The sequence below is a fragment of the Emys orbicularis genome, chromosome 1 (genome assembly GCF_028017835.1).
Source record: "Emys orbicularis isolate rEmyOrb1 chromosome 1, rEmyOrb1.hap1, whole genome shotgun sequence".
Classification (NCBI taxonomy): domain Eukaryota; kingdom Metazoa; phylum Chordata; order Testudines; family Emydidae; genus Emys; species Emys orbicularis.
This window is the reverse complement of record NC_088683.1, coordinates 315,218,966-315,241,844: the sequence shown is the minus strand read 5'-3', so window position 1 is coordinate 315,241,844 and position 22,879 is coordinate 315,218,966. Positions and strand designations below refer to the sequence as shown.

At 43.2% G+C, this 22,879-nt stretch overlaps 1 protein-coding gene across 1 annotated transcript in view; it reads left to right on the top strand.

Annotated features, from left to right (window-relative positions):
• Window positions 1-22,620, top strand: part of FREM2 (FRAS1 related extracellular matrix 2) — a 215,779-nt gene extending 193,159 nt beyond the window's left edge. Inside the window, exons 17-24 of the mRNA XM_065415604.1 lie at window positions 5,418-5,610; window positions 6,368-6,472; window positions 7,664-7,791; window positions 7,884-8,018; window positions 12,036-12,162; window positions 14,591-14,778; window positions 19,847-19,993; window positions 22,108-22,620. Of these exons, the coding sequence (XP_065271676.1) occupies window positions 5,418-5,610; window positions 6,368-6,472; window positions 7,664-7,791; window positions 7,884-8,018; window positions 12,036-12,162; window positions 14,591-14,778; window positions 19,847-19,993; window positions 22,108-22,620 (1,536 nt within the window). The remainder of the gene's footprint in view (window positions 1-5,417; window positions 5,611-6,367; window positions 6,473-7,663; window positions 7,792-7,883; window positions 8,019-12,035; window positions 12,163-14,590; window positions 14,779-19,846; window positions 19,994-22,107) is intronic.
• The last annotated feature ends 259 nt before the right edge of the window (window positions 22,621-22,879 follow it).

Sequence of the window (22,879 nt, the reverse complement as noted above, 5' to 3'; positions counted from 1 at the left end):
AGAGAATGTCCTTTCTGATGTGTGTTTTCTCATTTAATCTGTGCGGTGACAGATTTGGCACTGAAACATATTTGTATTATCTAATAAAGTGTTCTCTAATGAAAAGAGAGCCTGCAGAAATGGAGTATGGGGGCAGGGGTTGTTTTTTACCTCTTGTAATCCTGGCATGGGAATCATCAATGTTCAGAAACAGACGTCAGGCTCATTCTGACATTTCAGATTGCAAAGGAGATGCTTGTAAATCTACTCCCCACACTGATGACAGGCATAAAAGATTTGCTTCGCTCACAGGAATGGCTTTTATAAACAGCTGTTAGAGTGATTTATTGATCTGCAGCTTTATCAGGTACACCTCTACCCCGATAGAACACGAATTCGGATATAACGCAGTAAAGCAGCGCTCCGGCGGGGCGGGGCTGCGCACTCTGGTGGATCAAAACAAGTTCGATATAACGCGGTTTCACCTATAATGCGGTAAGATTTTTTGGCTCCCAAGGACAGCATTATATCGGGGAAGAAGTGTATTGGTAGAGTGCATTTCTTGTACTGCTTGGAGCAGCTCCTCTGTTCTATCTTCTCATGTTCTCCAGGCATGACATGGTTACAGGGCATTAGGCACAATTTCCTAGATCCCACAGCCCCCCTCTCTCTTGGCTTTGAGTGTGACAGTGAACTGTGAATATCCACGTCAGCATCATAAGGTTAAAAGTCATACAACATTCTAGATATTATTTTCATTATTTTATTGCTAATGAATAAAACTCTGATAATGCAACTGCTAAGTTCTACTGAGTGTGGAATTCACAGATATGTAATGCACCTGTTCTGCATCTCCATAGCACTTAAACTGATACTCTACTTTTATAGCTCTCAGTTAGCCTCCTGCTTTCATAACATCAAGTTAAAATAGGAACAGCTGCCTACTTTCATTAGTCTCTGCGGGCAGTGCTAAAAAATGGAGCTATCACAATGGAAGGAGTGTTTTCCATATTCAATTGAATGGCATATCCCAAGTAGGACTGTAAAAATAGGGTCTCTCAAACTATAAGGAAATGGTTAGTTGATTTATTTGGGTTTTTTTCTATCCAGACTGGAACCAGAAGCATTTGGGTTCTGTTCACTGGCAACTCAACTTGGAATACAGGGAAAAAGTCTCCTCTCCAGTCTCCACAGCAGCTTTTTAAGAAGCTTGCCTATTATATTTTAGTTTTATTTAGTTTGATCGAGGAGATGAACTACATGTTTTTTTATTTTATTTTTCTGTCTACTGGGCTAAAATTATTATTTTCACTGGCAGGGTTCTGCTTATTAAGAAATAGTGTAGTGATGCAACTTATTTAATAACATTTGGGGTAGAATCTGAGTATATATAATGGACTTGATTAATCTTGGTGGGCATCGGGAGTGCAATTTTCAAACTATTGCTGAACCTATTAGAGGGCAGCTATTCTGGCAGTGGCATATTTTCCTCTCTCTCTTTCTCTCTGACACACACCCAGCAATATTACCTAGGATTGCCAGGCGTCCAGTTTCTGACCGGAACACTCAGTCGAAAAGGGACCCTGGTGGCTCCAGTCAGCACCACTGACTGGGCCGCTGAAAGTCCGGTCAGCAGTGCAGCGGGGCTAAGGCAGGCTGCCTGCCTTCCCTAGTTCTGTGCAGCTCCTGGAAGCAGCTGACATGTCCGGCTTCTAGGCGCAGGGGTGACCAGGGAGGCTCCGTGCACTGCTCCCGCCCCAAGCACTGGCCCCGCAGCTCCCATTGGGGACCGCGGCCAATGAGAGCTGCAGGGGCAGTGCCTGCAGGCGCAGGCAGTGCACAGAGCCCCCTAGCCCCTCCGCATAGGAGCGGGACATGCCAGCTGCTTCCGGGAGCCACCTCAGGTCACCACCACCTGGTTGGAGCCCGGAGCCCGCACCCCTTACGCCCTCCCACACCCCAACCCCCTGCTCTAGCCTTGAGCCCCCTCCTGCACCCCAAACCCCTCATCCCTGGCCCCACCCCAGAGCCCTCACCCCCTCCTTCACCCCAACCTCCTGCCCCAGCCCAGAACCCCCTCCCATCTCTGAACCCCTTGGCCCCAAGCCCGGAGCCTTCTCCTTCACCCCAAACCCCTCATCCCCAGCCCCACCCCAGAGCCCACACCCCCAGCCGGAGCCCTCCGCCTCTCCCGCACCCAACCCCCTGCTCCATCCCAGTGAAAGTAAGTGAGGGTGGGGGAGAGTGAGCAACATAGGGAGGGGGGAGAGGGATGGCGTGAGCTGGGGACAGGGCCTCAGAGAAGGGGTGGGGTCTCAGGGAAGGGGTAGAGCAAGCGTGTTTGGTTTTATGTGATTAGAAAATTTACAACCCTAACAATCCCCCCTGCCTTCCTTCATGGGTTCTCCCAGGGGATGATAACTTTTAAGTTCCATATAGGGGGGATGATCAAGAGATGCATTGAATTAGCCCATCTCCTAATTCATTGATCCCGGCCAGGCCTTTCATTCTTTCTATGCTGTACCAGCTGGCTTCAGGCCCTTCTTTGAGGTAGACTTTCACTCAGCAGGGACCTTCAGACTTATTTCCACCAGTAAAAATGAATTGTCTCCAGTACAGAGACTTGTGCCCTATAGAATGGAGGGGGGAAATGCAAGTCTAAATTGTTGCTTACAGATTACGTTAATTAGTTCATGTAAACTATGCATGAATATCTGACAATGTCTGGTGTACACAGCTCAGGAAAAGGTGTAATAGAAAAACAAAGCATTGCACTATGCTTGTTTTCTTTATAACAGGTAATTGAAAATAGGTCAAACCTTTTACCACATTAGTTCTTTTAGCTAGGGGTTTTTTTCCACTCCCGTCATCACACACAAACTCAATTTAAGACCTTTGGTTGGTTGGCTTGTTTTATGCTATATGAACATGCAGATGAAAAACAAAAACTCATATGTAAAGATCAAGAAAAGGCCATTTGGGCTGGCAGCGATGGTAGAGATGTGTTTAGTTATGGAAGCAAATGGGTTTGAATCTTGACTATGTGCCAGGAGTGCAAGATTGCCCCTGAATCAAAGGCAAACCAAATCTCCTGTGGAGCTGCATCACAACGTGCATTTGTCTTAACATAAGTGAATATCCTGTTTTATTGCTTTGGAACAACATGCCAAATCTGTGCCTGAGGTAATTCCATTGAAGTCAATGGAGTTACCTCAGGGTGAACTTGGCCCTATTTGTGTAATACATAGTGTGACAAAGTTCCTCCTCTATCTTCGTGGGTCCTGCACTTATTGGCGGATTTTCTTGCCTCAGAGATTCACCATGTGGGTTCGGGAACAGCCCAGAAACCTTCCCCTCTGGAAGAACCCACAGTCCAGGTCAATTGGGAGGTTTGGGGGGAACCCGGGCCCACCCTCTATTCCGGGTTCCAGCCCAGGGTCCTGTGGACTGCAGCTGTCTATACTGCCTCCTGTAACAGCTGCATGACAGCTACAACTCCCTGGGCTACTTCCCCATGGCCTCCTCCAAACACCTTCCTTAGTCTCACCACAGGACCTTCCTCCTGGTGTCTGATAATGCTTGTGCTCCTCAGTCCTCCAGCAGCTCACTCTCAGCTCCTTGCGCCTCTTGCTCCCAGTTCCTCACACTCACACCACAAACTGAAGTGAGCTCCTTTTAAAACCCAGGTGCCCTGATTAGCCTGCCTTAATTGATTCTAGCAGCTTCTTCTTAATTAGCTCCAGGTGTCCTAATTAGCCTGCCTGCCTTAACTGGTTTTAGCAGGTTCCTGATTACTCTAGTGCAGTCCCTGCTCTGGTCACTCAGGGAACAGAAAACTACTCATCCAGTGACCAGTATATTTGCCCTCTACCAGACTCCTGTACCCCACTGGTCTGGGTCTGTCACAATAGTTGACTGAAGGAGCAATTTTTTGTCTAAGAACTTCTTGGCATTCAGTACACCTAGACAGGAAAGCTATTATCTTGATCCAGAAAAAAAGTTCCTGAACATATTTAGTAGAACCAGCAAAGGAGCATTAATCTTAACTGATTTAACAGTAGCACCTAATATTAGCTGTGAGGCCACTTTATTACATAGCACTTTAGGAATCATAAATACACATTTCAAGATCAATTGCTAAGTACTAGTAATAACAGACACCTTATAACAATATTTTTCTATTATACTTAGTTCAGAATGTGAAGTGCTGCAAAAAAGTAATATTGCTATACTTGTGGTTTCATGTATTACTGTGCTTTTTGTCTGGGATAGGAAAACATAAAACACGAGTGAGAGAGACCCAATAAATGGAGCTGGGTGAACCCAGAGAGGGTTTGGATTTCACACAACTTGTAAAGTTTTAAAACAGCGCTAGAGGTCTTGCAAAACACTTTTAAAACCCTTTAAGATATTAATCTGGGGGAGATATTCAAAGCCATAAATGGCAGTTAAGTGCCCCTCTCCCAATGAAATTGAAATCTTTCCATCCTTCTCCCATACCCTCTTATCCTTTCCCCTCCAATGCAACCCATGGTGTTGTAAAAGTTCCTCCTCAGTTACAAGGTCTGGATGGCCCTATCTCTAATAATAGGGCAGTAATGGCAGTATTATTTCACAAAAAATGAATATTAAATTAAATAGATATAAAAAATCTGTTCAGAAAATAAAAAGGGCATATAAGTCAGATAATAACTCTATTGTATATAATAGGGATTTTCTAACCTTGTTCTTCTTTACTTTGTAAAACATACCTTTTCTGGCTGAAAATATTTAAATAGAGTATTAGTATTTATATGATATAAACCAAAAATATTCTTTTTTAAAATCCAATTTAACTTTCTAATTCTTTTCAATTGAAAGTATTCTAACTTGATCCTTCAATGCACTATTAGTATTTATTTATGGGAATGCATGCAATATGACACCCGCTGTCTACACACAGAAGAAGCCACAGGTCAAGCCATGAAGAGAATGTAATCTAAGGCTTCAATCTTGCAATGAGCTCCATGCAAATGCAGGGTCCTCCCATTCGGAGGTTATTGCAGGATTTGACATCTCAGAAGATGAGCACTAGGTGAAGGTTGAGAGAGAAGGATAAAATGTACAAGCAAAGATTTGTTTTGTTTTGTTAACTGGCTATCCCCAACTGGTTCTCTATCTAGCCATTGTTAGTTGGCTATTTACAAAGACTGAACAAGAATACATATCCTGCTTCAAATACAAACAGGGCACTTGAGAAGATATGTATCCACATGCAAGCCATTGAAATTCAGTGCTTTATTCATCATGTATAATTTGGAAGAGAGCGTACTCATCTCATTCAAAATGTTTACAGTAATCTGTATCTTCTGTATTTTTTGCTTATGCATTAGAGTTGTCTATACTGGACTATATTTCATTACCATGTACTGAACTAACTGATTTTGGTCTTTGGATAGGTCCTCAATCTAGTGCAGTCCTACGTGACCTTGCGAGTCCCCTTGTATGTCTCCTATGTTTTCCATTCGCCTGTGGGTGTAGGTGGCTGGCAGCATTTTGACCTACAGTCTGAACTTCGGCTGACTTTTGTGTATGACACTGCCATCTTGTGGAAGGATGGAATTGGCAGCCCACCTGAAGCAGAGCTCCAAGGTATGTGTTCAGACTTAGTTGATTTTTACTCTTGCTCTGTTGCTGAAGCCTTAGTTGCATGCAGCAGAATAATTTTTGAAGCAATTGTATATGAAAATATTGCTTTGTAGTATATATGTGAAATAATTAATTGCAAATAAACTGCCATTGGTCAGCCATTCTGTTCAATATTCTAGAAACACTCTCTGATTTGGAAAGTCTGTAACCTTGACTTCAGATGTGTTATTGCATTGAATGAAAAATATCAAGATATTTATCAATCACCTATGAAAAATCATAAAATTCCATTTTCTTACATGTTGACTGAAATTTAGGATTTGTTGTGTTTTTCTATTCCATTGTCGGGCAAGCTGTCGTGGATTATAAAACTTTTAAGTAACATGAATTCATTATTCTGCTGGCTATGAAATATTGCATAGTTGGAAGCAGTTTTAACCTCAGGGAAGACACATGCATTAAACTCTCTGTCTAGATGAATGTTTGAGTGTGGGTACCAAGCCAAAATCCTTGTTCTTCCAAGGAGGCATGTTTTATAGTTTGGAAGACTGTTGTACCACACAAAGTATGGGCCCTTCATATAAATTCTTACTTGACAGTCACCATGGGTAAATCCAAAGGATGTCAGCAGACTCTCTGCCAAATTGTTGACTGACTTGGCAATGTGAAATAAAAGGGTGCCAGTGTTTTATCAAACCATGACTCATTTATTAGCCATTTGCATGCTGAATAATCAGTGCTACTTGGCATCTGCTGGCAGGTTCTCTCTACCCAACCAGTATGCGCATCAGTGAAGAAGGGCGTTTGGTTGTCAACTTCAAGACTGAAGCCCGATTTCATGGTTTATTTGTGATGTCTCATTCTGGTAAGTCAATTCTGAGGTCTGATAATATCTCATAGCTGTGAATTTTATACTGTTTATTATCTTATTCCTACTATTAAAATCTGGATCTTTTTAATGTGCTGTGCACAGCAGCAGGGGCTTTGTTCTATGCCAGTGGTTTTCAACCTTTTTTTCATTTGCGGACCCCTAAAAGTTTTGAATGGAGGTGCTGACTCCTTTGGAAAACTTAGGCATTGTCTGTGAACCCCTAGAGGTCCATGGACCACAGGTTGAAGACCATTGCTCTACGCTCATAAATTCATAATGTGTAACGAATTTCAGATACATCATGCCACATCCACAGCTGGTGTAAATTGGAGTAGCTCCATTTATTTGAGCAGAGCTATGTTGACTTATACCAGATGAGGATTCGGTAGAAAAGAGTATGTGAACCATATTTTGCTGTTAATAAAATGTTCAGTGGCATTTAATCATATGTGAGGCCTTGATCCTGCAATCAAATCCATACAGGTTGACCCTTGTGCCCCATTGTAGCCCCATTCACTTCAGTTAGACTACATGCAGGTGTATGGTTCCAACTGCACAGATAAATTGCAGGATCGGGGCCTAAGTGTACTTCTGGACATGAATGCTGAAGGTGAACAAGAATATCTGAATAAATTAAACCCTCCAAACAAGCTCATATACATTAATGTGTGTTGAAGAAAAAAAGCATCATTAATGAAATTATTTTAGTTTATCCAAGTTTCATTAACCAAAAAAGCTCCTTTATAGCAATTCCACTCTTTCTTTACTTTTAAAATACATACTGCATTTTACATTCAGGACAGAGCTGAAAGAGTTACAATACAGTAGAAATTGTTTTACGTTCCCTGGGTTGGCATTCCAGGTTAAAAAATAGGAGGGATTATAGATCTTTACCATTCCACTCTCCCTGTTTTGCCTTTCCGTTAAATTTAATCTTTATACAGCTTTGGTTGCATAGCCCCATAAGAGATTGTTTAACAGATATTTGAACAAGAGTCAAGCAGGCTCAGCTATATTGACTATAATTGGTTTTGTTTGTTTCAGTTAATAAAACCAATGCACTGTAAATGTATTAGCATCAGCCGTCATATTGTGGCTTATGAATCTCTGGGAATGCTTTTCAAGTTCTGAGAATCTGCAGCTAGACATTTAAACTGACAAGCTTGTCTGTTGACATATTTCTAGCTTCCTCTCTGAGCTCCATGGTTATGTCAGCTGATCACCCAGGCCTGACATTTAGCCTCAGCCTCGTGCGGAGTGAACCAACGTACAACCAACCAATACAGCAGTGGAGCTTTGTTTCAGATTTTGCGGTAAAACCTCAGATTTCTCTTCCTTGGTTTGCTCTGTCCCAGTTCTGAAATATTTTAGTGGAAGTGCCATGTCTCTCCTTTGCTTTTAACAGGTACGAGACTATTCTGGAACATACACCGTGAAGCTGATAGCTTGTACCACAGTACCTCACCAAGAGTACAGTGTGCCAGTGATCTGTAATCCTAGAGAGCCAATCACATTTGACCTCGATATCCGATTCCAACAGGTACCATCAAGAAATGTTTTGCATGGTTTTTACTTCAATTCTAAAAATGTCTTTGGTAGTCACGAAGGATGCTGGATTGACAGTCCTGGAGGCTGGAGTCCTTTCCTTATCTACAGAACAGGTACAGAATGGGCAATGACAGTGCAAATTATTCACGCTATCCCCACCAGGGTGACTCAGCCTTGACCTGGAGGGGACTACTGAAGGAGTGAGTGTGTGTCACAGGGCTTGTCTTCACTCTTGGGGTAAGTCGACCTAAATTACACTACTCCAGTTTAGTGAATAATGTAGCTGGAGTTGACATAGCTTAAGTCAACTTATTCCGGTGTCTTCACTGCACTGCGACGATGGGAGACACTCTCCAGTCGACTTCCCTTACTCTTCTTGGAGAGCTGGAGTACCGGAGTCGACCAGAGAGTGCTCTTCACTAGACCTACTAAATCGACACCTCCTACATCGATTGCAGCAGCGTCAGTCTCTCCGAGAGTGAAGACCAGCCCTTAGCCTCAAGTCCCAGGTGATCTTTGGCCACTCTGCTGTGACAGCTAATAGAGTGTCAGTTGCCAATTTTGGTCCTGGCTTTTGTGGTGTATAACTATCCACTGGAGACTGGACTGAGATCCCAAAACTGTATCATCATCATAATAGGCACCAGTATAGGAACACAGATACATAGACAGATAAAACTTAGCACTGATTCCTAAGATTTTTAAGTGCTCTGCAAAGGTGGGTGAGCATTATTATCCACATTTTACAGCTGGAGAAACAAAAGGTGAAGGGCCAGATTGTAAAAGCACTTTGTTCCAAGAATAGTCCCACTGAAGTCAGTGCGTACCCGTATCACAACTTGGGCCTCAGGGTTTGAGTACATGGTAATGCAGTCTGATCTGCGGGAGTGTAAATTGTAGAGCGCTCTCACGAGTTGTGCTCTATCTGCCCCATGTAGACCCTGTACCTAGTGTGTGTTAACGAAGTCCTGTTTGAAACAGGACTACATCATCACAAACTAGATACTTTTGAGTTCGCACCAGCAGGGTCTCCATGGGGCAGTTAGAGCACAGTTCATACATGTAGACCAGTCTGTGACACCATGTAGGCAAGCCCTAAGTCACTTGTCTCAAGGTCCAAGTGAATCAGACGTGAAAATAGTAATAGAACCTGTCTCTCCTGACTCCCTGTCTAGTGCCCTATCTACTGGACTACACAACCTTGCCTGTAGTTTTTTATTTTTTAAAATAGACTAATATGATGGATATTTTTATGTTGTCCCTCTTCGGAATTGTTTACACCATGAATGAATGAGGGTCTCTTTTTAAAAGCAAGTATCAAGTAAGTGGGAAGGGTGTCTCCCATTCTAATACTTTGTTTTTACATTTCCTTGTTGAAGCTTTTTGTGTCCTTTTTTTCTCTCCCTGGGAAAGCACTGTCCTCGTGGTATTTCTACAAGACACAGTGTAACTTCATGGCTAGTGGCAACTCTACTACCCAAAGCCCAGCCTCAATATCTTGGGGACCAGGAAGAAAGAATCCTAGTACCCTTGTAAATAGCACCTTACTACCCCAGTAGGGAAAGGATTGTTTGCACAAAGCAGGAGATTTCTCCCTTTTTTTGCCATTCCCTTCGCTTCCCTCTCCAAGCCTTCTGCACACCTCCTGTAGGGAGGAATTGGGATCCATGCTGCACTGGGGTGTACAACACATGCCCTCCCCAAATCCTGCCCCTTCTTTGTGCAGCAGAGATCACAGTGGCTTTGCTGCAGGATGTCCTCTGGTCCTCTGGTCCCACCGATGTGCCCTTTAGTCAGGGGTGAAAGTAACTTAAAGGACTTACCTGTACTCCAGAGTCCTGAGAAGGGGGCATTGCCTCAAATGGAAGAGGCGTGGCCTCAACCAGAAGAGGCGGGATCTTTAAATTCCCCGGGTCCTTTAAATCAAGATTTAAAGGCCCCAGGGCTCCGGCTGTGTCTGGGAGCCCTGGGGCCTTTAAATCACCCCCGGAGGTCCCAGCTGCAGAGGTGGCTGGGAGCCCTTGGGCTCAGGGGCGATTTAAAGGGCCCCGGGCTCCCGCCGCTACCACAGCGGAGCTCTGAGCCCTTTAAATCACCCTGGGAGCCCTGCTGCTGCTACCCCAGGGCTCCAGCAGCGGGGCTCGGGCGGCGCTTTAAAGGGCCCAGGGCTCTGCCTCTTTGGGGGCTCAGACGGCACTTTAAAGGGCCCAGGACTCCCCCGCTGCGGGGACCCCCGGGCCCTTTAAAGCGCCGCCCGAGCCCCCAAAGAGGCAGAGCCCTGGGCCCTTTAAAGCGCCGCCCGAGCCCCGCTGCCAGAGCCCAGGGGCAGCCGCGGCAGGGCTCGGGCTGGGATTTGAAGGGCCCGGGGCTCCCCGCAGCGGTGGAGCCCCTAGCCCTTTAATGCGCCACCCGAGTCCCTCTGCCGGAGCCCGGGGGCAGCGGCGGCAGGGCTCGGGCCAGGATTTGAAGGGCCCGGAGCTCCCCTCAGCAGTGGATCCCCTGGCCCTTTAAAGAGCCACCCGAGCCCCTTTAAATCACCAGCCGGTCTGGTCCGGCACGGCATACTGGCTCTTGCCAGTACGCCGTACCGGGCCGTACCGGCTTACTTTCACCTCTGCCTTTAGTGAATTCCTACAATGTTCTTCATCCATACAAAAATCTGGCCATCTGCAGTGATGATAGTTAAATATTGGTGTGAATCTCAAAGATTAAAAGTAAGTAAGGTGATACTCCTCTCACCCCAAATAGTCTTTACATGTTATATTATTGAGAACCTTTGCTTAAAGTGTTTCCATCATGAAAATAATTGTATGCTTAAACTACTACTGTAACACCCACAAGTCAATCAGTGTGTGACAGTGAGACATTCATGTGAAATTGCAAAAAAGATAGATAGATTTAAAAGGGAATGTGTCAGGGTATATTCACAGCTATACATAGTGTTAATGGGAACTGCATAACTATATCTTATATAAGCTTCAGGTATACAGTTCCCATTAACGCTACTGTAAATTGCATGGCTAAATTCCAGTGCTACTAGCTGAAAATACATTTCCAGTTTCTTATTCATTAGACATTTACTCTCTCTAAAAGAAAAGTTTGATTCAGCCACTCTTGTTTTTCTTTCACATGCTTGTGAAAATAAGCTGGAACCCAGCTGTGTGAGTGAGGCATTTGAATTTTGAACCTCTAGGACTTTAGATCCTATAGCCTGAATCCATGCATTAAAACTGAAAAATTCCAAACAAATCAGAAAGGAATGTCTTCTATAAACAGTGTTGTTAGGTTTCATCTCCATGGAGAGTAGCAGTTGGTCTATAAGAAGAGCCTCAGTAGTACGTTTTCAGTTGCCAAATCCTGCTGCTTTGATATTTTGGAGTCTGTTCCGTGGAAAAGTGATTTCAAGAGAAATGAGTAGGTCAGCTGCATAATTTCTAGTGATAGTTTCTAATGGTATTTTTATGACTCACCTCATCAGCCTCACATAAGAGCAAGTGAGAAGATTGTTCGTTTACTGTTTGGAAAAAAAACAGAATTCTCTCTTTTATTAGTGATTCTTTAATATCTCTGTTTCTATTTATCTTTTTAAAAGCAAAACGTGTGCAACTTCCAAACTGTATTCTTAGCTAATATATGTATCTTTGTTCTCCTATTACTGTTCCTCTGGTCTTCTGCCACCCCCCTCCATTGTATTCTATGCCACCTGTCACGTCTTGACCATATTTAGATTGTAAGCTCTGGGAATGTCTTCTGCTTTGTGTTTGTAGAGTACACCGCCTCATGGGGCCCCAATACTGATTGAACTGACCCTGGGTATTACTGTAATATGCATAATTAAAATTGATTTGTATCAAGTATGTAAAGGCAAACATAGTAGACACTGATGTTAATATTAATTAAGAAATGGATAGTGTAAATAAGTGCTGTTTCATGGTAAATATATTCATATAGGTGAATACACAGACCAGATTAATGACCGCATGTTGAAGAGCTTTATGCTGTATTTTAGGTCAGCGACCCAGTGGCTGCTGAGTTCAGCCTGAATACCCAGATGTTCCTCCTCTCTAAGAAGACTCTCTGGTTATCTGATGGCTCGATGGGATTTGGGCAGGAGAGCGATGTTGCTTTCACAGAAGGTAAAATGCATAGACGATGGCTAATTTATGTGACATCCCTTTACTGTGTTTCGCTCTATCATCATTTTCTTTCAATCAGAACAAACTACCACCACGTGTCTTTCTGCTTTTGCCAGGCCTAAATGGGAATTGGCCATGTGGCTGGTCGCCATTCAGGGTTAGACCTGTTCAGCTCATTGCTCACTTCTCAGGGCAGCAATAATAATAATAGCAGTTTTCATATTCTAAGTACTTTACAAACATTGCTGATCCTCTAACAACATCCCTAAAAGGTAAGGGTAACTGCCCCTGTATCTCTCCCACCCCTGTGGTCCACTTCAGGAGTGCCCAGACAGGAGGTCTCTTGTCTCCAGTCATCACTTATCTCTGGGCACAATCCTTGTCCCCCTTCTTCTGATAGGGAAGTTTTAAGGCTGCTCAGCTCTCTGCCTTACACTGGGATATCCCCAGCAAGCCAGTCTGCGTAATGGCCAGCGCCTGTGGTTTGGCTACGAACAATGTATTGCCAGCAGTTACAACTTACCACACCACTCTGTCTAAGCAGACATGTTTATTCTTAAGGCAAAAGCATTACAGAAAAACCATATAAAAACCATAAACAGATTTAAATACCCACTAAGTATACCAGGAGTCGCCAGTCAGTCTGGTGGGGCCATAGGAGGCTAAAGTCTTTCCAACCCTTCCTCATGGGTTGGGACCCCTCTTGGACAGAAGGTCCTGTCCAATTGCTGGATCAGAAAGAGAAGGCCCCAAGTCAATCTAAATTCAGCCTTTTTATGCCAGAAGCCTTTTCTTTGTCTGTTGGTCTCTGGAAAACCCAGTTTGAAGCAGTATATGCAAGCCTCTGCAGGGAGTGGTACCTCTCTAGAGATGTTTACAACCTAAGTGATTCACCTTAATGACCGGCCACTGTTTTTGATTCCTGGAGGAGCTGAGGCAACCCTCCCCCATTGCACTGCATACAGTCCTGATCCAGAGTGATACATAAAGTTAATACAATATGGTCCTACGAAGATAGTGCATGGGATGCCAATATCTGGCATGTAAGTGAGTAAGTATTAATAGTCCTCTTTGTACAGGGAAAACAAGGCAGATTAATTGATTTGTCCTCTCAATGGAAATCAAAGTCAAAACTGAGATTAGATTTCAGGAATTCCTGCTTTGAAGGTCTAAGCTCACACCCCAAGGAGGGGCAGCCAGATCCAGCAAACAGAGCTCTGGACTGGAACTCAGGAGACCAGGGTTCTATCCATGTCTCTGCCACTGAGCTGTTGTGTGCCCTTGGCAAATCACCCAGCCTGTGTCTGTCTTGGCTATTTAGAATGTAAGCTGTTCAGGGTAAGGACTGTCTCTTACTATGTGGTGGTACAGTGCCTCGCATAATGGGACTTTAGTCTCTGTCAAAACCTTTAGGTGCTTCTGTAATACACATAATAAATAACAAGCCACATATCTCTCTGAAGACAAATTCACAGGGTCCTATTCACTATAATGGTTGTTTGACTCTTGGACATGGACTACCATGGTCTGCTACTGGCAGTGCTCTTTTGTTGCATATTTTTTGACAACCCACAAGTCTTCTATGGGTTTAGCAAGCAAAACCTGCCTTAAATTTTGGCAGGCAGCAGAAAGTCTTAAAAACTCCATGTCTCTCTTCGGTTTTGGCAAAGTTAGATGTGAACAGATTTAATCAAGTGTTAAGAGGCCAGAGTTGAAAACAAAACCACTTTGGAAATAGAGGAATGTTTTCCCATAGAGTAGATGTCATTTTCACTGTGCCAAGTGCTGCCCATCTAACTAAGTATTAGAAAGTTCTTATGCCCTGTGGCCAAGGTCTTGCTGATATAGAAGAAGGTATCTTGCTATTCCAGACACATTTTTAGAAGACAAAAGGCTGCAGTCCAAAATAGGATTTGGGGAGGACAGAAGTGGCTCTATATACCTTTGCTCCTTGTGAATTATGGGTCCAGAAGCACCCAACTCAATTTTTGAGCAGCCCTAGTGGCTGCTTTAAGTTATAGCAGCCTTGTATGGCCACTTATGGGCTACTCTGCTGGCCCAGAATAGATGGAGCACAGTACATTCTAGCCATGCCTCTTCCTGCCCCTCAGGCAAACCCCTAAGCTGGGAGCTCTGCAGGAAGGTGTAGTAGGACTACACCAGCCATGGAATGCAACCCATTCCCTACTGCCAGCGAGATTCCTGCCAGCGAGACTCCACCTGGGTTCCAGTCCATTTATGTTGCTAGAACTGTGTAAAGGAACTGGAGCACAGCTCAGAATTGAGGTCAATTTGTTAAAAGGAGCATGCTTGTTTCTTATAACCTGCTGTTTCACAGTATATGTGTCTGACCACCATCAGCTCATCTGACGTACTTGGATACTTGCTTTACAGAATGATATATTGTATTTGAAACGATTGTTTTCAGGTGATATTATATATGGTCGTGTGATGGTGGATCCAGTACAGAACCTGGGTGATTCCTTTTACTGTAGCATTGAGAAGGTTTTCCTGTGCACTGGAGCAGATGGATATGTACCCAAGTATAGTCCACCAAATGCAGAATATGGCTGTCTAGCTGATTCTCCATCCCTCTTATATAGATTTAAGATTGTGGTAAGTGTTCTGCATTTAATCAAAAGCATGTGTAATTTTTTTTTTCAGATTTTCAACACAATTTGTTATTTTGAGCCTGCTGCAGGGCAAGGGTCTCTTAAAAACATACCTACCAGAAGATGTTAGGGAGGTTCCCAAACCTGAGCCATCCTTTGTAGGTGACAAATCTGAGGAATTGTCACAGATTGAAGTGTCACTAGAGGAGGTTTTGGAATTAATTGATAAACTTAACAGTAACAAGTCACCGGGATCAGATGGCATTCACCCAAGAGTTCTCAAAGAACTCAAATGTGAAATTGCGGAACTATTAACTGTGGTTTTTAACCTGTCCTTTAAATCAGTTTCTGTACCCAGTGACTGGAAGATAGCTAATGTAATGCCAATATTTAAAAAGGGCTCTAGAGGTGATCCCGGCAATTACAGACTGGTAAGTCTAACGTCGGTACCGGGCAAATTAGTTGAAACAATAGTAAAGAATAAAATTGTCAGACACATAGAAGAACATAAATTGTTGGGCAAAAGTCAACATGGTTTCTGTAAAGGGAAATCATGTCTTACTAATCTATTAGAGTTCTTTGAAGGGCTTGTGGACAAACATGTGGACAAGGGGAATCCAGTGGACATAGTGTACTTAGATTTCCAGAAAGCCTTTGACAGGATCCCTCACCAAAGGCTCTTACGTAAATTAAGTTGTCATGGGATAGGAGGGAAGATCCTTTCATGGACTGAGAACTGGTTAAAAGACAGGGAACAAAGGGTAAGAATAAATGGTAAATTTTCAGAATGGAGAGGGGTACCTAGTGGTGTTCCCCAAGGATCAATCCTAGGACCAATCCTATTCAACTGATTCATAAATGATCTGAAGAAAGGGGTAAACAGTGAAGTGGCAAAGTTTGCAGATGATACTAAACTGCTCAAGATAGTTAAGACCAAAGCAGACTGTGAAGAACGTCAAAAAGATCTCACAAAACTAAAAAAAGAACAGGAGTACTAGTGGCACCTTAGAGACTAACAAATTTATTTGAGCATAAGCTTTCGTGGGCTACAGCCCACTTCTTCAGATGCATAGAATGGAACATATAGTAAGGAGATATATATACATACAGAACATGAAAAGGTGGAAGTAGCCATATCAATTCTAAGAGGCTAATTAATTAAGATGAGCAATTATCAGCAGGAGAAAAAAAAACTTTTGTAGTGATAATCAAGATGGCCCATTTCAGACAGTTGACAAGAGGTGTGAGGATACTTAACATGGAGAAATAGATTCAATTTGTGTAATGACTCAGCCATTCCCAGTCTCTATTCAAGCCTAAGTTAATGGTATCTAGTTTGCATATTAATTCAAGTTTAGCAGTTTCTCGTTGGAGTCTGTTTTTGAAGCTTTTCTGTTGCAAAATTGCCATCTTTAAGTCTGTTACTGACTGACCAGAGAGGTTGAAGTGTTCCCCTACTGGTTTTTGAATGTTATGATTCCTGATGTCAGATTTGTGTCCATTTATTCTTTTGCATAGAGACTGTCCAGTTTGGCCAATGTACATGGCAGAGGGGCATTGCTGGCACATGATGGCATATATCACATTGGTAGATGTGCAGGTGAACGAGCCCCTGATGGCATGGCTGATGTGATTAGGTCCTATGATGGTGTCACTTGAATAGATATGTGGACAGAGTTGGCATCGGACTTTGTTGCAAGGATAGGTTCTATAACAGGACTATAACAAGGTTTAAAAGAGAACTAGATAAATTCATGGAGGTTAAGTCCATTAATGGCTATTAGCCAGGATGGGTAAGGAATGGTGTCCCTAGCCTCTGTTTGTCAGAGGGTGGAGATGGCTGGCTGGAGAGAGATCACTTGATCATTGCCTGTTAGGTTCACTCCCTCTGGGGCACCTGGCATTGGCCACTGTCGGCAGACAGGATGGTGGGCTGGATGGACCCTGGGTCTGACCCAGTATGGCCATTCTTATGTTCTTCCATCAAGTTTTTGACTTCAGTTCTAGTCTAGTGCAGCTTGGTTACGGCATAATATTGTTATCCAGGACCTTCTGTGTGCTGGTTACAACCTGGTTAATTCCACTAGGGACTCTCAGCACTTGTGGCATATCTTACAGTTTGACTTGTCAAGATAACAGTATGACATGTTGCTTGTATAGTCTCAGATGTTTAGGCTTGGAAGGATTAGATTTTTATCAGTAAAAGTTGAGGAACATTGATTTCACTGTACACACACAAACCAGAAAAATATTTCCATTGATGAAAATTAAAGTTTATAGATAGGCAAAATAAGCAAAATGCTGCTTGAGAACTTATTAGAGTTTGATTTAAGGATATTTACTTTATGTATTTTGACATGTGATGTTGACAATTTGGGTTTAAAGCTTTAACTTTTTGAATCTCAACATCTACTGTCATTAAATGATTATTTTCTGATGCCCATATTGTCTGACCTGCCCCATAGTTTCCCACAACTGTGAAAATTTAAATAAATAAAAATAGAAAAAATGCTTTAAAATAAACATCGATATTTTCCATCGAAATTATTTAAAAGATCGTCGAAATCTGCCAAGCCTACATATATTGTACGTTTCAAAACAGGAAAACCCACACCAGAAGTAACAAGAACAGAATAACTTTGATTTTCAGGTTTCAGAGTAGCAGCCGTGTTAGTCTGTATCCGCAAAAATAACAGGAGTACTTGTGGCACCTTAGAGACTAACAAATTTATTAGAGCATAAGCTTTCGTGGGCTACAACCCTTGGGTTGTAGCCCACGAAAGCTTATGCTCTAATAAATTTGTTAGTCTCTAAGGTGCCACAAGTACTCCTGTTATTTTTGCTTTTCAGGAACAGGTAATTTTACTTATTAAATGGGAATAGTGAGAGATCTCAGTTGAATGAGATTTTGTTGATATGAGGAGCTGTACAAATGTTGATAAAGTGTAAGAAACAAATCAGACCCCTTGGGTGTCTGTTGGGGCAGGCAGAATTATTACCCAGGTTTTGGATTTGATTCCCTGTATCCGTTGTCATTACTGTCCATTCCTGAATTGGTGGAGGTGTGCTGTGTATGGATATGATGCCATCTCTGCCACCTCTCTGATTTCTCAGGCACAGTTTTCCCTCAGTCCTTTTGGATTTGTCAACACCTGCTATTTGTATTACCTGCTCTGTCCTGGCAATAGTAATCAAGCAGTGGTTCTGGCTTCCAGATAGACCTCTTGGTACATTTAGAGAAGGAGAGGAGTCTACCTCTCAGCTGAGACTGCTCTTTTCATTCCAGCATCCTTAAAAAGGACCCTACAGTAGCAGCTTTTTTCATTACATTTCTCCCCCAGCTTTGACTATGTTTCTTTTCTATTTACAATGATTTTCCTAGAGATTACATAGTGGAAAAATGCTTCTTCAAATTGCGTGTGTCCAACAGAATAAGTGAGAAGCTTTCATAATCTTCCTCACCTTCATTTTACAGTGCTTAAATGCTGATCTGCAGGAAATAGTGATCAGAATCTTGAAGGCAGAACTTGCTATCTCCTTTTCATGTTGCACAATACCCCAGTACTTGCCTCCGAAGAAAGAGATCCCCTTGAAAAGGGGTACCTAACCCTTTATAAGCATTCTGCCTAGAACTTGACCCTCGTGTCTGCAAGTTTAGGAGTGCAGTGAGATTCACTGAGAGGACATCTCCCTCATGTTTGTCAGCAGGGGGTTGAGTCATCGTGGTGGGTCAGTCAGTGGGTGAGACAACCTAGAAGGGTTGAATCAAATATTGAATCATTTTGGGTTCCTGGGTTTCCTTGGAAACTGAGCCCCTCGTACCATGGCACAAAAATCTCCTGTGGAAGGGAGGGTGAAGTGAAGGGAATACGCTTAAATCTGATGTCCCCTACCCCTCTCTAAGGCAGGCGTCGGCAACGTTTGGCACGCGGCTCACCAGGGTAAGCACCCTAACAGGCCGAGCCAGTTTATTTACCTGCTGACGCGGCAGGTTCGGCCGATCGCGGCCCCCACTCGCCGCGGTTCGCCGTCCCGGGCCAATGGGGGCGGCGGGAAGCGGCGTGGGCGAGGGATGTGCTGGCCGCGGCTTCCTGCTGCCCCCATTGGCCCGGGATGGCGAACCGCGGCCAGTGGGGGCCGCGATCGGCCGAACTTGCCGCGTCAGCAGGTAAATAAACTGGCCCAGCCTGCTAGGGTGCTTACCCTGGCGAGCCGCGTGCCAAACGTTGCCGACCCGTGCTCTAAGGTATGCCTCCTGCCATGGTCCAGAGCTGGAGCAGCAGAGGAAGGTTGATTGGATAGATCTGGAGGGGCTGCTTCCAGGAGCTATCCAGGGTTGTCCATTGTAGAGTAGTCATCTGATCATCTTCAGCCTAGGGTAAAATTTTCTAAAGCATCTAAGTCTCATTTTCAGAAGTGACTTAGACTCTTAAGGAGCCTAAGTCCCATAACTTTAAATGAGACTTAGACTCCTAAGGCTACTTTGGTGCTTTTGAAAATTATACCACTAGTCTAAATAGAAGGAAAATTAGTCCTTGCCAGACATCTGCTCCTTTTCCTTAAAGGAGTCAGTGAGGTGGTTTGAGCTGGCAGAAGGTCAAGGATGGTCAAGGACTCAAGTTTCAGGGGGGGAAGTTAGGCATTGTTTCTAGGAGAGAGTCGTTCAAGCTTTTGATGTTAGTGTCTTAGAGCCCTCACCTATTTACAATTTAAAGGTAATCTGTGAAATGGGAGAGAAATGGGTTTCTGCCTGTCTTTATAATAATCTGTAAAGGTGTTGAAAGGATTTTTTCTTACAAAAAAAAAAAGCTATAGAATTTCCCTCCATTTTATTTCTATGGCAAAAATCCTCAGGTAGTAAAGAAATTAGTGCTAGTCAGATGTAATCACGATGTTGCTGAAGAGCACTTTTTTTCCTTAGGAATGCACCAGATTACATAAAATTGTATGTGTTGATTATGTTCCTGGGAAAATTGCATTTCCATGTGAATATAAAAACTTCTTTCTTGGCGGAAGTGAATGTGCGAATGTACAATGCACAAACAGAATTATTTTTCCCTTTCACCATTTAGGACAAAGCTCAACCAGAGACACAAGCCACAAGCTTTGGAAATGTGCTTTTTAATGCAAGACTAGCAATAGATGATCCTGAGGCAATTCCTTTAGTCAAGCAACCTGGCTCGGATGGATTTAAAGTAGACTCAACACCACTGTTTCAGGTGAGCAGTCTATGGGTCAGCCTCAAGAATACTGTGCTAAGAATCTAAAATAGAGTCAGGCATCATATAAGGAAATACTTGATTATAAGAATAATGAACTTGAAGATGTGTAAACTGCAATAAGGACACCAACACCATTGAAGTCAGTGAATTTGCGTAGGTGTAAACCAGTATAAGTGAAAGCAGGGCCCAGAATATTCATGGAGATTGAACCAATCCCCTGTAGCTCTCTCTGTCTTATTTTTGTGGTATTTCCCCTTGTTTTTTGCCCTTTCCAGTTTCTTGAGGCTACAGCCCAGGTCACTCATGTACCAAGCTGTGGTACATACGTACACTGCAAAGTTTAAAATTATTTGTAAATGATGATAAAGTGACCTGCTTTTGACTCCAGTCCTGGATTGGGAGGGAGAGGTAGAGGTGGGGGAAATCTAGAGAGGAAAAGTTCAGGATGAGTGATGATGAGGAGAACAGTGGACTAGGACTGGCCTGGAGCTGTGCTAACTGCTCTTGGAATTGAAGTCTCAGAGAGAGATGAGGTGGGGGAGCTTGGAAGGCGCATACAGGGCAGGGGAACTCTTATCCCGGTATATTTTAAGGGCTTGATGCAACTCCCATTTAAGTCAATGGAAAGATTCCCACTGACTCCAACAGGAGTTGGATAAGGCCTTAAATGCACTTCATAAAACCTTTCAGAGCAGGGCTCTTCTCCTCTGGACTTTATACACCAATCCAACATAAACTTTTTCATGGTCAGTAAAAAAAAAAAAAAAAAAACTGGCAAAATCAAACAAATGCTTACTGAGTTAAGGTCGAAAGTACGTTTTAGCAAAGTCCAGCTAACTAAAGTTACCAAAACAGTATCACTCTCTAAACCATTCTACACTGTCCAAAGCACAAAACCCCTAGAATGTCTAGAAGTGAGCAGGGATTGAACTACTTCCTCGATGCCATATCTTTCATTCATGCTCAGCCTCTTGATTTATGCAGCTCATACAAATTTTACTTTGCCCCTTTAACATTTGCAAAAACATATGTGAAGGTCAAAATAACCAAGTAGAAGAAACAATAGGGAGCCCTTACTCTGATTGCTGAACATTTTAAGCACATGTGGAGTCCCATTAAAACCAGTGGGATTGTTTGAATGAGTAACTGCTCACCCATGTAAATAAGGGTTTCACAATCTGGCACATAGAGATTGTAAAATCCCATTTGCTATTTAAGGGTTCTGTTTCCAGTAATAATCTAGTCATTTGTTCTGCCCTCTTAGACTGCAACACAATGAGAATGGCAAGAGACAATGGTAGATAGGTATACGGAAGGCAATGGAGGGATAAAAGTAAATTATAGGAAGGTAATGCTGACATGGTGTGTCAGGCGGTAAACATAGTTTATTAAAATTAGACATGGATTAGCTATGAAATGCCCTAGAGAGACAAGGTGGGTGAGGTAGTGTCTTTTATTGGACCAACTTCTGTTGGTGAAAGAGACAAGTTTTCGAACTACACAGAGCTCTTCTTCAGGTTTGAAAAGACTTGTCTCTTTCACCAACAGAAGTTGGCTCAATAAAAGTTCACCCACCTTGTCTCTCTAATATCCTGGGACCAACGTGGCTACAACAACGCTGCGAACATGAAATGGCCTATTCATTGCATGCCCTCTTTTTGATGAGCTGGTGCAAATTCAAGGCCAGATTGTGGCTCACCTCTGGTTGGGCATTCATAGTGGGCAGAATGTGCAATGATTCTTTCTCTTTTGGAGTACAACCATAACTGTAGTCCTTGCACAAGGACTCTGTGAGGCCAATGACACTAAAATCACCAAAAAAGGCCAGGGAGGAGATGGCTCATGCTCCTCCATCTGCACCAGGCAGCAATGGAGGCTGGCTGTGGAGGGACTTGGGCTCCACACCCTGTGTGTAGCAGATGGCATGATTGCCAATTCCTGCTGGGGTGCTTGGCATGTGGCATATTCTTTCTGAGCATGGCCTCAGGAGTGCTGTCCAGGCATTTCAGGATCAGATGATGAAACAGCTTGCAATTTACTTCTCAGTTTGTATTGGTGTTTAACCGCTTCATCGAGGTGGGTAATGTTGAACCAAATGTTGTGTTTTCTAGGTGTCTTTGGGTAGAGAATGGTACATACATACAATCTACACTGTGAGATCAAAAGAAAGTGCCAACCGAGGTATTGGCAAAAGAAGTGTGGAGTACCAATATCACTCTCTGGTCAGTGGTGGGAATCCAGGAACTTCAATGCAGATACGTCAGAAGAGAGGAGTCAAAGAAGCTCCAGAGCTTGCTAAAGCAATTGGCATAGAAAACAGCAGAGGAACTAACATTCAGCACATAGCTTTGGATCGCACCAACAAGAAACAGATCCCACAAAGAGAAGTTACAGTCAATGGAATTCTCCCCAGGGAGCTGAATAACAGGAACCCAGAGGTCAACATAGTCACGATCATTGGCGGAGCTGCTGCTGTTTTACTTGCCATCGGTTTAATTGCAATTATTATTTTGCTGTTAAAGCATAAACAGAGCTCAGAGAAGAAAGAAGTCGCAAAGGGGTCAGGGAGCAGCGAGCCAATGATGCCACCACATAATTACACTAGTGACAGCTCTGAGGTTTGATTCCAAGACCATGGGATTTGAACCTGTCTCCAGAGTGCCTCAAAGATAAACTTGAACTGCTCCTTGTTAGCAGAAGGTCACCATTATGCTTGGAAATTAAAAGATCGTATGGCTCTAGCTGTACTTGAAAATACCGATTTGAGCTCTTGCTACCATTCTCACACATAAAGGAAGAATCCAACCCAAACCTCCTGTTTTGCACAGTAGGCAATCCTGACGTCCGTACATCATGCACTAACGTTAAGCTGCATTGCAAGAA